The 17,347-nt window shown below is 46.0% G+C and overlaps 1 protein-coding gene across 2 annotated transcripts in view; it reads left to right on the top strand.

Annotated features, from left to right (window-relative positions):
* PLEKHM2 (pleckstrin homology and RUN domain containing M2) overlaps positions 1-17,347 on the top strand; it is a 775,621-nt gene that overhangs the window by 274,472 nt on the left and 483,802 nt on the right. The window contains exons 6-7 of one of the 2 annotated variants that reach the window (XM_069610320.1): positions 3,337-3,523; positions 11,716-11,775. In XM_069610320.1, the coding sequence (XP_069466421.1) occupies positions 3,337-3,523; positions 11,716-11,775 (247 nt within the window). The remainder of the gene's footprint in view (positions 1-3,336; positions 3,524-11,715; positions 11,776-17,347) is intronic. The other variant, XM_069610321.1, reaches the window with a different exon arrangement.

Genomic DNA, 17,347 nt, shown 5'->3' with positions numbered 1-17,347 from the left:
TATACGGCTCTGGTGTTAGTCTGTTGTCTTTCATGGTAATTGGTCTATGAGAAAATGTTTGTGTCAAGGAGGGGGGGTTGAGTTTCTAGGTATCCTGCAGAGTAGGATGGGGAAAAGGTGTCATAAGGAACTGGGTACCGCGTCTCACCCTTCGATGTTCCACTTCCATTCCCCGAAGTGATCCTCCCGCACTGGTCCAACCCCAGGAACTGGACCCAATAGCGATGACGGTGTCCTGGCCACCTGGATGATGGATCCCTGGGGACCAGCGAATGAGACACCTTCAGGTTTCTAACATACCCTTCCTCCATGCTATGTAGCCGCATCTGTTTCACAGGGGAAAGGAAATCTACATTGCCCATGTCTTTACCTTTTCGGTGTTCCCCAGTGAAATGGTAGGGTTGCAGGTTTAAAAACCATCGCATGACACGAGGGTTGGAGTCCTTTCTTTGGCTAATCCAAACTAGGGGAGAATGGTCCGTGACTAGTGTGAACTTTCTTCCTAATAGGTAGTATCTAAGATAGATAATGGCCCACTTGATGGCCAGTGCCTCTAATTCCAGCACAGAGTAATTTGTTTCACATGGGAAAAGTTTACGACTTGTAAATAAGATGGGGTGTTCTAGTCCATCGCAAACATGTGATAGGACTGCTCTTAACCCTGTAGGGGAGTCGTCCGTCTGCAATATGAAATTCTTAGAGAAATCTACTACCTTTACGATCGGGTTCTGGCACAAGGTTTGCTTTATGGTGTTCTAACAAATATCATCTGTGTCAGTCCAATGGAGTTTCTGGGGATCAGCATTCTTGAGTTACTGTCAGCCTAGCTGTTTTGTCCGAAATGGTTGGGATAAACCTACGGTAATATCCTATTAACCCTAGGATGGCTCTGAGATCTTTTAGTTTTAGGGGTAGTTTTATCTAGGACGGCTTACATTTTCTCATGTTGTGGCTGCATGTTCCAATTCCCTACAAAGAAGCCGAGGTATTTCACAGCTGATTGGGCTAGTCTGCATTTGGATGGATTAGCAGTTAGACCGGCGTCTCTGAGGACTTTCATTATAGTATAAAGATGGAAAAGACTATCCTCCCAGGTTTTACTATAAATGACAATATCGTCAATATAAGCTCCAGAGAAATCAGAATAGGGTTGCAATATTTTATCCATGACGTGTTGGAAAGTGGCTGGCATGCCATGTAACTAAAAAGGGAGGACTTTGAGTTAAAACAGTCCTAGGGGCGTTGAAAACGCTATCTTTATCAGGCCCATATACTGGGACTTGGCAGTGCCCTTTTGTTAAGTCTTGTGTGGATAGAAAGGTGGCGGTTCTGAAATGATCAATTAGTTCATCGATGCGTAGCATGGGATAGCATCGAAGTCGGAAATTGCATTAACTTGATGGAAATCGATGCAACACCTCCAGCATTGGTCAGATTTAGTGACCAATACAATGGGGGAGGACCACAGGCTCAAAGAAGGCTCGATAATATTTGCTTTCAACATTTTATTTACTTCCTCAACTACTATCTGTTTACGGGCTTCCGGGATTCCATATGGTTTTAATTGAACTACTTTTCCCTTAGGTGTTCTAAAATAGTGGTATGTGCCTTTTATTCTTCCTGGTTTTTCTGAAAATACATCTGGAAACAATGTAACCACATCTTTTAGATCTTCTTGTTGTTGAATAGATGGCTCTGGAGGAATTAATTCAAAGAAAAATTAGAAAAATGCACCAGAGTAGAAAAGCATCCATTAATTACTTCACTGCGTGATTTCATCACAAAATTAAGGCATAAGCAACATCTTTAGAATTCTAATTATTGCTGTGAAATAGACATTCTTAGGTTCACTGATTCCAAGCAGAAACTCTGAATGATGTACAAATCTAAACGCAGCATCCTTTTAAATGTGAAAGACTTAATTTGAATATCTTTGTCATGTGATTGTGTCCAAACTGGAGGATTGAAGAGTGCAATTTTTCTTAGCTTATGTTGTGTGTGTTGTGATGTTGGCTCAAAATATTCATTTCGGCATACATTTAAACACGTTGTGCATTTTGTGACACTGTGGGATATATACTCCATGTACCAAAGCCACATGTGAATCGCTAACACGTTCACTATGATAGTGGGTCATGTGGATGGTTCATTAGTGAGGGTACTGTGTTTTTAAAAAAAATGTTTCATCACATTCTGGATAAGACAGATTTACTCTTGAGTTAAGCATGTAAAGAGGTATTTTGCACAACAGCATCTGTGTGAGTAATTGGGGGTTGTGCAGTTAATAAATACTTTTGGTGAGTTATTGTCTAGAGTTTTGCAAGGTATCTTGTGGGTGATCCATTGGTGACTGATGCATGGGATCATGTGAGAGTGTCAATGATCAGGCAATAATCAATGTATTCTGTGGGTGAGCCATTATTGGGACATTGAGCATGGAATTCTATGTTTTTGTGTGTTGTGTGTGTGTCTGTCACTGGTGATGTGTTATGGATAGGACTTTATCAGTCATGGTGAGAAGCCGTGAATGGGGAAGCATTTGGTGATCTTTTGGCAGCTTTGTTTGCATAGAATCATGTACGTCTGGGGTCTTCCAGCTGTGGCTCTCCTGATATATTGGAATACAACCCGAAGATTACTCACTCTTGTTTATGCTGCCTAGAACTGATGGATGTTGTAGTCGAAAACATCTGGATAGCCAAAGGTGCGCACCCCTGATATAGGTGATCCTTTGATCCAATATTATGCATGGGATTTTATGGGTGATCTCTTGGCAACAGATTGCATTGTATCTTGTGAGCAATTCAGTGGCTGATCCAATAGATTGGAACTGTGCAAGGGATCCACTTGGTGATCCACTGACGAGGAGCTGTGCACCATATCATGTAGGCGATTTGCAAGGATCTCTGCATTTGTTTGTTGAGGTGTTGTGTGTGTGTGTGTGTGGGTGGGGGGGGATACTGTGGGTTAGTCACTGGTTAGGTGTTGTGCATGTAATTGTTTGGGTGATCCCTTGATCAAGTGTTGGTTCCGAGATCCTGTGGGCATTCCATTCATCCAGGACATCTGTAATGAGGGGCTTAGCATGCAATTCAGAGTGTGAGCCATTCAGCATGGAATCCTGTGGCAGGTTCATTGCTCAGATTATGTGCATGGGATCCTTTGGGTAAGTCAGTGGTGGAGTGTATGTTCATGGAATGTTTAGGGGGAATCTATTGGTCAGGTGTTGTGCATCATACTCTAGCTGATCTGTTCTTGAGGCCTTTTTTGTTATGTCCTGTGGATGAATCACTGGTGAAGTGTTGTTTCTAGTTGCTGTCCCTTGTCGTTGCTCAGGATGTGCCATATCTGGATGTGGCTCCGTACATGCCAGAGTACTACAAACCGCAGTATCTGCTGGACTTCGAAGATCGCCTGCCCAGCTCGATGCATGGGTCGGACAGCCTGTCCCTCAACTCTTTCAACTCCATCACCTCCACAAACCTCGAGTGGGATGACAGCGCCATTGCACCATCCAGCGAGGGTGAGATTGCATGCTGGGTGTGGTCAGTGTGCTGTGGGAGCACCCAAGAAGTGCACAGCTTACTGGTGGTGCATAAGGCACACCAAGCACATAGGGAGTCGAGACAAAAACCTCAGCCGATGGGGGGGGGGGGGGTGGGTGTGTGTGTGTGTGTGTGTGTGTGTGTGTGTGTGTGTGTGTGATTTCTCAGGCTTGTGGAATCTGCTTAGATCACATGCTGTGCATAGGCCGACATCTAGTGAAAGCTTGGGAGTATTACAATTTGTTTTTCGAAAATGGGCATCGACACAGAGCGTGCCAGTAATACTATCCCTAGTGCGACGTCCACTGTACCCATGATCCCTCACGCGTCTAGGACCCTCAGATTGTTTTTTTCCGCCATACTTGTCGGAAGCATTTCGCGGAGTTCCCTGGCTTTTAGCCATAATTTTGCAAATAGTATAATATTGCCCCGTTTCTTCCATTCCCACGTCGAGTCACCGAATTTCGAAGCTCGACGCCGGCCCGGAGAAGAAAACAACCGTCGAGAGCTGCATGACGGACTTTGGGTCTTGGAAGGCCTCTGGCCTCGGCCCTTCAAGTAGGGAGAGTGGGGGGTGGTACATACTCTACACTTTCCATTTTTGCCCCAAGTGCAACCGCAAGTACCCTTGGGTTGACAGACACGCCACCTGTAACCTCTGCTTGCCGAGGGACCACCCCAAGATGAACTGCAAAGCGTGTAGCCGGTTCAAGGCTAAGACTCTAAAGGACCATTCGACCAAACGTTGGGCCCACCACGCCAGGCAACGAGAGGCCATGGAAGCGGAGGGCACCTTCAGTGATGGCAGCAACGCCGTACTATCGGAGGGCGAGGGCAACGTGACGCCGAAAGATAGCCAAGCGCAAGTCCCCGAACTCAGAAGGTTGTCCTGCTGCAGGGCAGCTATGGGGAGCACACCCGGCGACACGAGCGCTACCCACATCACTTCCACTAAACACTCGAAGTCCAACCGAGACTCGACGCACGTGTCGAGTTCTCGGAAAGAGGCACACAAAGAACGGTCCACCGAATCGGTGTCCTCTGGGCGTTCTCGGTCCAGATCGCCGCATGACACCAGGCAACCATCCACTGTTGCCAAGAGTGCTTCACTTACCAAAGTTATGGAGGTACGATGGTCGGAAGATGAAGCCGACCTCCATCCCCCGGCCGTACTCCAGGAGGCAGTGTCAGCAGACCGCTCGACGCCTGCTCCCGGATCCCGATGTACTCCCTCTAAGGAAAGGGACTCTACCCCCGAATCTCGGCACCAGACGTCGAAAAGCTTGGAGAAGGTGAAAACGCCAGGGAAGCACTCTTCCACTCATGGGGAGGGGGGAAAACGGAAGAAGAAAACCTCTCCGCCTTCTTCTACACCTCTGCTATATAAAGACAGTGCTAAGTCTTCTGATAAACAGCTAGCCAAGACCCCTGCACAAGCCCATACGTCCAGTCAGGTCACAGCAGGGAAACCCTCCCAGGAAAGGGTAATCCCCAGCTCCAAAGAAGGGTCCAGTGAGTATATAGACAGTTATGTCTAGAATATCATCCCTAGCAGACTTCTATGCCAGGAACCCAGATCACTTTCTTTCCTGACTGGGCTACTCCCTCAGGGTCTAGGGACCCGCAACCCCCTGGTAAGAAACCTTGAGTTGAGGCACCAACGCAAACTCTGTCTTCTGACCCTTTCTACGTACAGCCATACACTCAGTATAGTGAGGATCCACTACAATATGAGGATCCAGAATTGGTAACGTTGGACGACCAAACTGGGGTGGACTACTATGGGGACGACGAGGACCAAGAGGAGGAGGAGGAGGATGACCCAGAAGTCTACAGAATAGACTCCCCAGTAGGCAAAGAACCTCAGGTTACCGACTCCCCAATCGACAAACAACCTCTCCTAAATGAGGTTTTGTCTAGAGCGGCAGAACATTTCCGCATAGATACTCAGAGAGCACAGGAGGAGAGGAACTTTGCCGAGGAACTAGTAGGAGAAAAGAAACCCATTGCCCAGGCCATCCCTATTCTCAAGTCTATACAAAGGAGAATTGATCCTTCCCTTCTCAATCCTAACCTCACCAGGGCGGTAAACCCCAGAATCGGAAAATTGTTCAGACCAGCCCAATCAGACCTGCTTTACATAAAGGGGCAACTGAAACCTGACTGCCTGGTAGTGACTAATACCCGGAAGAGGGCAGAAACACCCCTATCTTTGTCTGAGGCTACCCCCGACAAGGAGAGCAAAAAGATCTACGGGTTGGGAAGGAAGGTAGCCTCCACTTCCGCCTACCAGGCAAGGATTGCCAACTCCACCACCCTGTTGGCTAGTTACAACTGCCACCAGTGGGAGCAAGTTGCTGCACTTATCGACTCTGCACCGGAACATTTAAAGGGCCAGTTGGCAAGGGTTGCGTTGGAGGGGAGAGCTGTGTCCGGTTGCATCCTTAAGGCAACCTTTGATGCCACGTATAACGCCGGCAGGCTAATAGCAGAGAGCACTGTCATTAAGAGGCATGCTTGGTTAAGACAGTCGGGGTTTAAACCCGAGACACAAGCATCCTTTATCGACATGCTGGTGGAGCCTAATCTACTGTTTGGCAAGGCGGTAGAGGACGCATTAAAAAATGCCAAAGATGAGTATGAGACTCTGAAATCCCTGGCACAGTTGACCAACAAACCCCCTAATCAAAGAGGGAATGGCAATTTTCGTCACCCACGCAGCCAAAATTCACAAAGAGGCTCCAACTATTCTCAGGGGCAGGGTACATCATGAGGTAACAACCAGCAATCTACCCAGAGTTACAACAGGGGAAACCATAGGGGCCGTGGTAAGGGAAGAGGCAGCCCCAGCAGAGGCGGCACGCCTCCCGCAAAACGTGTCCACAGGATACTGCATAGAACTGCTCGAGCGTCCCCGAAACCACCCCCCACGACAAAAAGTACATTCCTTGGACCGCCAGAAGATCCTCCTCGAGGAGATAGTCAATCTTCTAGAAAAGGACGCGATTGAACTCGTCCCGGGCAAACAGGTAAACAAGGGTATTTATTCAACTTACTTCCTTGTGCCAAAAAAAGATCTGACAATGCGCCCAGTTTTAGACTTACGCCCTGCAAACAAGTATGTCAAGCCCCAAAAGGTTCGCATGACTACTCTCGAAGAGGTAATCCCCCTCCTAAAAAAGGGGGATTACATGGCAACTTTGGACATGAAAGATGCCTATTTTCATATTTCCATGTTCCCAGCGCACAGAAGATTCTTGCGCTTCAAGGTGGACGGTCAGCACTACCAGTTCAAGGTGCTGCCTTTCGGTATAGCCTCGGCTCCAAGGGTATTCACCAAGGTTCTGGTGGTGGTGGTGGTGGCACACCCACGCAGGGAGGCAATCCCAGTGTACCCTTACCTGAACGACTGGCTCATCACAGGGGAGCCCCCAGTAATTTGCAGTTCAAACATTCAGAGAACAATCGACCTCCTCTTCCAATTGGATTTCTCTATAAATGAGAAAAAATCAAGCCTGGTGCCAAGCACCTACAAACAGTTCCTGGAGCTATTCTACTGCAAATTCCTCTATCTGCCCGGTCGCCAGATAATGGTGCACAAAGCAATGCGTTTGCTAGGCATGATGGCGTCATGTATTTACCTGGTCCCCCACGAGCGCCTGCGCATGCGTCCCATGCAAGAATGGTTGGCGAAACAGTGGTCTCAGGCAAGTGGTCAGTGGGACGATCTAGTGGTCGTTTCACCAACACTGGTACAAAGTCTTCACTGGTGGACAAGAGAAAACCTGTCAAAGGGGAAACCCTTTTACCATCCATAAGTACAGGCTGTAGTCACTACAGATGCATCTCTGTGAGGGTGGGGAGCACACCTCCTTCACCACACAGATCATGGTCTCTGGTCTCACACAGTGGCCAAGAATCATATCCATCTGCTAGAGCTTCTGGCAGTATTCAGAGCGCTTCGAGCGTTCGAACCCACCTGTTGAACCTGTCAGTGCAGATTTTAACAAACAGCACGACAGCAATGTTCTAACTAAACAAGCAGGGAGGGACTTGTTCGCCAAATCTGTCCAAGCTTGCCCAGAAAATTTGGATATGGGCACTCAGACGGAACATTTACCTGTCATCTCAACATGTTCCATGGGATCTCAATTCACTAGCAGACGCCTTGAGCAGAGATCCTCTCCCAAGAGAACACGAGTGGTCTCTACACAGAGAAGTTGTAGAAGACATCTTCTCACAGTGGGGTTTCCCCACTATAGACCTATTCGGCACAAGCGAAAACGGACAATGCCCAGACTTCTCATCCAGGTTTCCCCAGCCTGGCTCCAAGGGGAACGCCCTGTGGACGAACTGGTCAGGGATGTTTGCGTACGCTTTTCCACCAACTTCTCTAATGAGGAAAGTGGTCAACAAGATGCACAGAGAATCAATGACGCTCATCCTATTTTCTCCCATGTGGGCGAGACAACTGTGGTTCCCACACCTGCGCAGGCTAGCAGCGTGTGAACCCATCTGACTCCCGTGCTGGTACAACCTACTATCCCAGCACCAAGGTCAAACAGTGCATCCTCAACCCAGCTCAATGAACCTGGCAGCATGGCTTCTGAAGTCATAGTGTTTGGACACCTCAACTTACCACAGAGGTGCATGGACATCCTAAATGGAAAAGATTTGTTATCTGGTGCCAGAATAAGCAAATCAACCCAGTTGATTGCACTCCTTCCACTATTGTCACCTACATGCTCCACCTGCTGGACGCAGGGTTGGTATTTAATTCACTAAAGGTACACCCGGCAGCTCTGTCAGCATACACCACCTCCCATAACAAGGTATCGTGGTGGAAAGTACCAGTGGTTAAAGCCTTCATGGAAGGGGTAAAGAGACTCCACCCTCCAATTTCTAGCCCACCACCAGGATGGGACCTTAATGTGGTGCTGGCTAAACTCATGGGCCCCCCATTTGAGCCCATGCATAAAAGCAGTCTCAAACACCTGACATATAAAACTGCCTTCTTAGTAGCCATTACATCGATGAGAAGGGTCAGTGAAATTTAGGCTCTGTCAGTGCAGGATCATTTCTTTACTGTTCATAAAGATAAACTGGTTTACAAACACACCCTAGGTTTTCACCTAAGTTTCTTTCTAAATTCCACGTTAACCAGTCCATTGAGCTTCCGTCTTTCTTCCAAGAACCCCAAAGCTCTGCTGAGGTAAAACTACACACCCTAGATATGCGTAGGGCGGTCCTATACTATGTAGACAAGACCAGGCCGCTAAGAAAAACAGACCAACTGTTTGCCTCCGTAGCTACAGGCAGAGAGGGAGATCGCGTCTCTAAAGGTGCCATCTCTAAGTGGATTATAAATTGTATCCAGCTGCGTTACTGCCTTTCTGAAAAAACTCTGCCTTTCACGCCAAGAGCCCGCTTTACAAGCTGCATTGGGGCCACTCTGGCTTTCATTGCAAATGTACCTCTTGACACCATTTGCAAAGCAGCTACTTGGAGCTCTATTCAAACTTTTACTCAGCACTACTTCATTGACACTCATTCCAAGACAGATACTCAAGTGGGACAAGCGGTTCTAAGACATTTATTTGCTCATGACCCATCTCACATCCCACCTCCTCCTCCTCCTTCTTCTAACACTGCTCACTAATCTATGCACAGCATGTGAACTAAGCAGATTCCACAAGCCTCAGAAGGGATACATTACTCACCGTAATTGAGTTTCTGATGCTTGTATCTGCTTAGATTCACATGCGACCCACCCTTCCTCCCCTCTGAGAGAAGGCGCGTGGATGCTTGTAGTCTTATCTTTCTATCTGCTTGGATAATCTGTACTCGCGCTACTCCTCATGCTACCTCATGTCAGAAAAAATACAATCTGAGGGTCCTAGACGCGTCAGGGATCATGGGTACAGTGGACGTCACACTAGGGATAGTATTACTGGCACGACCTGTGTCGACGCCCATTTTCGAGTTTCGAAAAACAAACTGTAATACTCTGCAGCTTCCACTAGATGTCGGCCTATGCACAGCATGTGAATCTAAGCAGATACAAGCATCAAATACGATTACGGTGAGTAATGTATTATATATATTATTTTTTTTTTTTCCTAAGTTTATTGCTACTGCTGCTGGCACTCATGTCACACTTCCATCTGTTTCTGCCACCAAAAGAGATGGGTGGTAAATAGATGTTTCTCTTTAAGAAAGCTCCTTGAACGATAACTTGTGACTGTTAGACCACATGTGCAGGGAGTGTGTGGTCTGACTAGAAGTCCCTTTTGCATGAGAATAGCACATCTGGCTCTGTGTGTTTGCTGTCTGAGGCCTATGACTTCCAAGACGTTCTTTTGAAATAGGACTGTTCTGTACCTCAATAACATCAGTTGCCTAGGTTTGGCAGCACCTTGCACCAGTTCACCCTGACTGTGGATGTTTTAGTAGGTTGGTTGTTGCTTTGAATCAGGCTTGCCTTGGACAGTGGGAAGACATGGGCATTGGTCATTGTGCCAATCCATTCCCACAGACTGAGAAGGCTGTATGTTTGTAATATTGGTACCTTAGCTCAGAGCTCCTTCTCCCCATTTTGACAGCACTGTGTGAGAAAGGGTTTGGCACAGTGTTAGTACAGTTTTAAAATCAAGCAAAATCCAAGTTTTGATACCTTTTTATTGGACTAACAAAGTATTATTCTAAGATGGTAGACATGGGCCTGTGCGTTGGCATAGTGCTTTTCCTGCAGATTTACAGCAGTGTGCTGGACTGAGAGTTTCCAAAATCAGGGCTCGGTTTGCAGACTGAAAAAGGTGTGATTCGACACAATGTATTACGTCTGTTCTCTGGAGACTGGGATTATGATGGGACTATAAACAAGGCACTTCCTACAAGCTCAGTGTACTGTGATTATCAATGCCTTCGATTTTCCCTGCAGATTGAACACTGTACTGTTTGTCAGAAAAACCTCTGGGATAAAATCGAAAAGTAGAGAAGAATTTAGATTAAGGAAACTGAAATGAAAAGCAGATGGATGCAAACGCTTCATCAGGAACAGCGCACAGATATAGGTGATACAGAGACATGGAGTCAGTTGGTGGCAACGTCTGTGGTGAGGCCATATACACAGGCCTGGACAGTAGAGTTGCAGCAGAGGGATGCCGGCATGACTGGGTACTGAAGATGGATATATACATATATAAAAACACACAGCTAAGGACCAACGTGGGAGAGGCACAGAGACATGGGTGGGGGGATAGAGGAGGGCTGCCAAGAGGCACAATGTACGTAGGCCTGAGGATTGGGGACACAAACCTTTAGGCAGGACTGGGACAGAGAGACCTGATTATGGAAAGGGGGTGGCCTCTGGCATGGACAAATAATGGGGATTTAGTTACCTATTGGTAGAACAGGTGCCATTGAAAAATACTGCAGAACATGGCTGCATCAACAGAAGATCTCTTTTGCATTTTTACCCGATTGCTGGCAACGTGGGAGGAGAAATATAATGGCCTCTGCCCTGTGTTAAAATGTAAAAACAGGTCTAGTATTACTTGGAATTTGAATAATATTTCAATATTTTTCAGTTTAAATGCACACATTCAATTGAGGCATACTGAACATAAATTTGTCTAACGTGTTTTGGTAGTTTTCTTGTGCTATTTTGTTGGCTGCTGAAACTATTGGAGATATGGACTTTGATCTGACCTAGCATAGGTCTATATAAACTGGGGTCTGTTTCTCAGTGTTCTTGATTAGTCCCTTCCCTGCGAAGTGCTGATGGTGTAGTGTAAGCGGTCTGTCAGTGTTGTAGATCGGGGTGATCTTTGCATACTGTGTCTAGCGTGTATAGTCCATGAGTACCGTAGACCATTGCTCTTGGGGAGGATTTTTAGTCTTTGGGCACCTTTGACCAGGAATCTCACTGTAAGTTGCAGAAACTGTTGTAGGACTTTTTAGAACCATAGAAGAGTATTCTTTTGACAGACCAAGGACAGTGAGTTAATTTGCTCATTATTACTTGTGGCTAATGCCATGGTTTTCTTTGGCAGCGTTGTGTGTTCTGCTAGTATCTGCCCATCGTCTCCACTTTCTCAACGCCATCCCCCCCACCACCCAGGTACATCATATGTTTCTAATCTTTCATTTTTATCCTTGATTTTTGTAGATTATGATTTTGGAGAGCCGTATCCCGCAGTGCTGTCCGTGCCCAGCACAGACTGGGAAGGTGGGACTCTGCCCTCTTTTACTCTCTTTATGTTCTGACACCCCTGTAAGCTGATTGTTGCATGCTCTGTCATTGGCTGGCTTCGCAGAGTGAATAAACATGAGGTGAAACTTTCTGAAGGTAGTTGCTAGCGGATTCCTTTTTTATAAAGGAGACTGCCCTAAATAAGTTCAGCAACACATTTCATTAATGCTCCCCCTTGGTCAACACTTCTATACATTTCCATATAACTCCTTGCGAGTTGGAGCACCATACTATTGTGTATTGTTAACTCAAAACAATTTCCGATATAACATTCCTGACATTTCCCATCACAACCACTACTCCTGCATATCTCCTTATAGGCTACACTTTTGACTGAACCCACATTCACTCTTCTATCATTCCAAACAACTCCCACACATAGCAAGAGCTCTTGTACTGTTGCTAGTAACATCTCCTAAAGTTAGAGCTACTTCCTCCTCCTTCTTAATGTTTCATCCCAATCAAAATTCCTATTCTGTTCATACAGTACCTCCAACCAAAGCACCTACTCTTCTTCACAGCTAGAGCTCTTTTGGTGTTCTGTCCCACGTCACATACCTTATGCTACCCTATGCATCCCTCCTCAGAAAAACTACACCATTTCCACCCACCCCCAAAATACACTGGTGCAAATTGCTTCATATCTTCCATCTACCCCTTGCTCTTACTCCTAAACCAGTCTGCAGGACGGACACATGGCCAGCACTCAGGATAAGGCACAGATCAAGCACAAGCAGGATTAAATCCCTCCAGGCTGTGAAATTTGAAAGGCAAGCAAGTTTGACTAGTTTTTCACCAAAGGTTTCTACTTTAAGAGATGGGTTGACCTAGTCTCCCCCCTTCCCAACCGCTCCCCAATTTGGGACTCATCCAGACCTTCACAGATACTGCTTTGCCATTTTCCATTGGGAGGCCCATGGACACGACCTACTAATCGGGAATCCAGTGTTTGGTTACTAAGTGACACCAAAAACTGAATCGAGGCATACATGAAAAATGATCTGAATATTCACATAACTTTAAGGATGAAGATCGTTGTCGGCCTTTACAGAGAGACTGAAAAGGCAGCATGCAAAAAGATTAGGAACATGAAGCTAGAAATCAGCAATGTAGGCAAATGACAGACCAGCATAATAACGCAGATGGGAACACGTAAACCGCAAATATGCAGAATCTGGAAAATGGATTTTAAAAAGTGTCCTTTTTAGCCCAAGAGTCCATGAAATTTGCAGAGGCCCGGGGAATCAAGAGTGAGAAGAATGAGGCAACCACTGAGAGAGGAAATGCCTAAGGAGCTAGTTCAAAGACAACTCCTTAATTGAACCGGCAGCTAGGCAAACAAGAATGGGGATTGGTTTCAAAGGAACCAAAACCGGAGCTTTGAACGTGGTAGAGGCAGGTAATCTGAAAATTCTGCTTTTCTTGGCCTTCTCCTTTCAGATCGTGCCTGAGCTGGTAGTCGACAAGGGCTGTAACCTGGGTGCTCTGTTGACCTGCAATCGTTTTTTAGTGCCCAATCCCAGAGACTGCTCCCCAGTGTAATTAATAACTAAACATACTCCGCTGTGGTACAAAACAGCACAGATGACCAGCAAAAAACCTGCTAATAAGCGCATTTGTTCTGGCCATGTTTGACTATGCTTGTGCTTTGACACCCTGCTCAGATGATGCATAAGCTTCAAGTAATTAAGAACAAGTCAACAAGAGCAGCATTGAACATGAAATTGAGAGGTCACATTCTGTCTGCATTCAAGGCACTGCGATGGTTGCTTACTCTTTGGAGAGTCAAAGTAAATGCATAGTACTTAACTCACAAGCCTTATTGAAGTCTTAATCCTACCTACCTTACAGCCCCCAAAGCATATTCCTTTCCTGCAATATAAAATCTTCGACAAAATAAAAGATAACCGTCCCCAAACACAGAATGGATTTATGATGCAACGCATTAGCAGTACTGGGTGCGCAAGAAGCAAACATTGGTCTATTGCGACCTGAGAACATTCTAAATCTCATGAAGTTTAGAAGCCACAAATTTTTTTCAGCTTTCTTATAATTTGCTGATTTCCAGTAGTGCAACAGGGTGGATAGGATATTATTCTCTTGTTTTATGACTAAGCCATAGTCCTTTATGGATGCAGCTAAGTGCCATCAGAAAACTTATTTGAACAGCGAGACCAAGCAATACTTGACACTGGCCATAGGACTAGGAAGCCACTTCAATGGGTTAAAGGCCAAAGGTGAATGTTCTAGGATATGCTATACCGGTACCAAGTTGGTTGGAGGAAATGCAAATATGGAAGAAGCAGGCACACTGCTCGCACACAGGTCAGAGGGTCTGGACAAACTGAAGCTAGCACACTAGTAAAGGCAAGTATGTTTATTTCGGATTGTATGCACTAATGAAACTCGCATAAGACATGAAATAGGGGTATAAATATGAAAAGAGTAATAACAATTGCACACAAATGACACTACATAACATGCAAAGACCAAAACCAAAGGATACAGTACAATATTAGTACACTAAAGACAAAAAGTATGAGGAGAAAAAGGAGTCAAACTAGACATAAGCAGTTACCTAGTTCACAAGGCCTTTGTCCAATGCAGGCACAAAGACTACGCAGAAGCACAATCTGGAATAAAGCCAGCTACACATAGTGAATATGTCAAGATGTCAGCGAATAAATTTATATCTGAGACAAAATAATACAATTGCCTCAAGTCTCCTTGAATTACATGTAGAAAGGACATAAATGGACAAACTCCATAGATTGGGGCCTTAAAACTAGGGTGGGTCTTATTGGTAAGCAGTTAAATCTCATGTGATTCAACCATTTCTTCTTTATAGGTTTTGGAATCAAGAGCAGATATTCCTGCTCTGGTTGTGAAGCCAAATCGATTTCTTTCTTCAGTAACAAATCCTCCCTCCTATCTTTAACCCCACCATCAAACCAAGATCTCACCTGAGACTTGCATGCTCTGATGACAGAATCAAGAGAGCTGAAGAGCCAAGGCAGCTCAGTGTTCAATGTAGCCATCCATGGAATCCTCAAGGGACAATCCTTGTACAGTAAATCTTTCTTTTTCGTTGTTTTTAGAGATTCCTGCTGGAGAAGTGGGCCAAATAGTATCCCACACCAGGACAGGCCTCAGGTGCACATCAGGCATATAATCCTATTCAATGTGAATGCAGGGGCCAAGCAGGGCAAGTGTAAGATACTTATGTAAAAAAGGGTTTTAGTAACATGAACACACTTGTTATACACCTAAGCCCTTACATCTGCTACATAGAAAGACATAGCATGTGATTTATCCCAGCATGAAATGTATTCCATAAAGACTCCTAGCATAGCTTCCACTGATTGTCTTCCAAAAAGGTTAGCACGGACTAATGGTGTAATAGCCCAGTATACTATTCCATTAAAATGTTTCTTTGCAAGGACAGTCCCTTTAAAGTGTTCAGAGAAGGAAACGCCCCAGATGAATTCCCTAACCCTCGCCAATCTTTTTTGATGAGAAATAAAGCAGGCGTCTTTAGTTTCCACTGTTAAGAGTTTACATTTCACACTATTAATCATTAAGGCCCGGTATCGATGAACATGGCATTAATTGCTGAAGCTCTGGGGGGCAAGCTAGCAGGACAGTATCGGCTACATAACTGAGAAGTGGCACCACAACCCCCCCCCCAAAGTGTTGGCACATCCAAACCCACCGATACAAGCTCAGCGTGTAGTGTTGGTGTACAGGAAGAGGGTGCTAGAACACACCTCTGGCGGGTGCCCTTAAAAAATGGCCATGGAATGTTATTCAACTCCCCAAGAGCCAAATCGCACTGTGACCCTACTGGGTTGGTGAAGTAAGTAGATCATTTACAAATGCAGATGTAGAACCCCCATATCCCTCAAGATGCACCATAGCCTGGACCTATCCACCATGTCATAAGCCGAGGACAAATCCATAAATGCCATAAAGATGGTGGATTTCTTTGAGAAAAAATACTTTGGCACCAAAAGATACAAATTAATAACTTGATCAAGAGTGCCAGGGCCTTCTCGCACCTCTGAGTCTCTCCTAGAGTAGGCTCTCTCGGACGTCCTGTGTCTCTATTAGAATATTGTTACGCGTGACCTAATCTACTAGCCTTTTGTAAATAAGAAATTCCTAGAAGCGACCTTGAGCCAAAGAAATGGGTAAGATTTGGGCTATTTTTATCACCCTTTTATCATTCCTTGGCCCGCCTCCTCTATCAGTACAAGGCCGAAATCCGGAAAGCAAAAAAAGCCTACTACAACTCACGAATCCTAAACTTCAAAAACCCAAGCAAAGAACTCCACAAAATCATCTCCGAATTCACTAATCTGGCCTGCACCACGACCGTCCCGACCCCCTCACAAACACTGCGCGACTCACTCTCCCTCCACTTTTACACCACGGCTCTCGAAAAATCAAAAACCCTAACCACCCAACTGGCTCTCTTACATCCACCAGGCAATTCTTCACCCGTACCGGCAAGCCCACCAGCTGTGACCTCTACACAACCAACATTCGAATCCTTTAGCCCAATATCATCAGAACAATTTATCAAACTCCTGTCTGCCTGCAAACCATCTGGATCGCCGCTCGACCCTTGCCCAGCCACAACCCTCAAAACAATGTTCGCATCCACCTGCGCAGGAGAACACGCAAGATCCATCATAAATGCCTCCCTCTCCTCTGGTATCTTTCCCGACGCATTCAAAACGGTTCACGTCAAACCTCTAATTAAAAAACCCTCTCTTGAGCCCAAAAACTATCGCCCCATCTCAAACACCAGGTTCCTTGCCAAACTCATTGACCGAACCGCCTACTCCCAACTAAATGCCTTTGTCGAAGCCAACAATCTCCTAGACCCCGCCCAATCAGGTTTCAGAGCCCGTCACGGAACTGAAACCACCTTAACCTCAATCTGGGATGACCTTAAAATGACGGCAGACTCCGCGGGATGCGCCGCGCTAATCCTTCTCGACCTATCTGCCGCTTTTGACACGATCAATCACTCAATCCTCCTAGACTGCCTCCACTCCCTGGGAATTCGTGGAACCGCTCTTAAATGGATTGCCTCATTCCTCAAAGATAGGTACCAAATAACGATACTCTCCACCTATACCTCACAAGCCCGACCAGTCGACACGGGAGTCCCACAAGGAGCATGCCTATCTGCCCTCCTATTCAATCCTACCTGTCCACGCTCCCACCGATAATCCGTTCACACAACATCCTGTGCTACAACTACGCCGCCGACACTCGGCTAATTCTAAAACTCCTAAACTCAATCTCCGACCTGACCTGGCCTCCTGCCTCCTTGACATAGAACTCTGGATGACCCAAAGCCACCTCCTGTTAAACCCCTCCAAAACGGAAATCATGGTATGTGGCAACTCCGAACTTCTTCCGCACCCACTACCATGGCCATCCGCCACGGGCAACTCATCGACCGCCTCCAAATTAGTGAAAAATCTTGGGTGCACCCTTGACTCCGACCTAACTCTCTCGCGCCAAGTCAATAACG

This window comes from Ambystoma mexicanum, chromosome 8 (assembly GCF_040938575.1).
Source record: "Ambystoma mexicanum isolate Mex_15411 chromosome 8, UKY_AmexF1_1, whole genome shotgun sequence".
Lineage (NCBI taxonomy): Eukaryota > Metazoa > Chordata > Amphibia > Caudata > Ambystomatidae > Ambystoma > Ambystoma mexicanum.
This window is presented reverse-complemented; position numbering and strand designations above follow the sequence as displayed.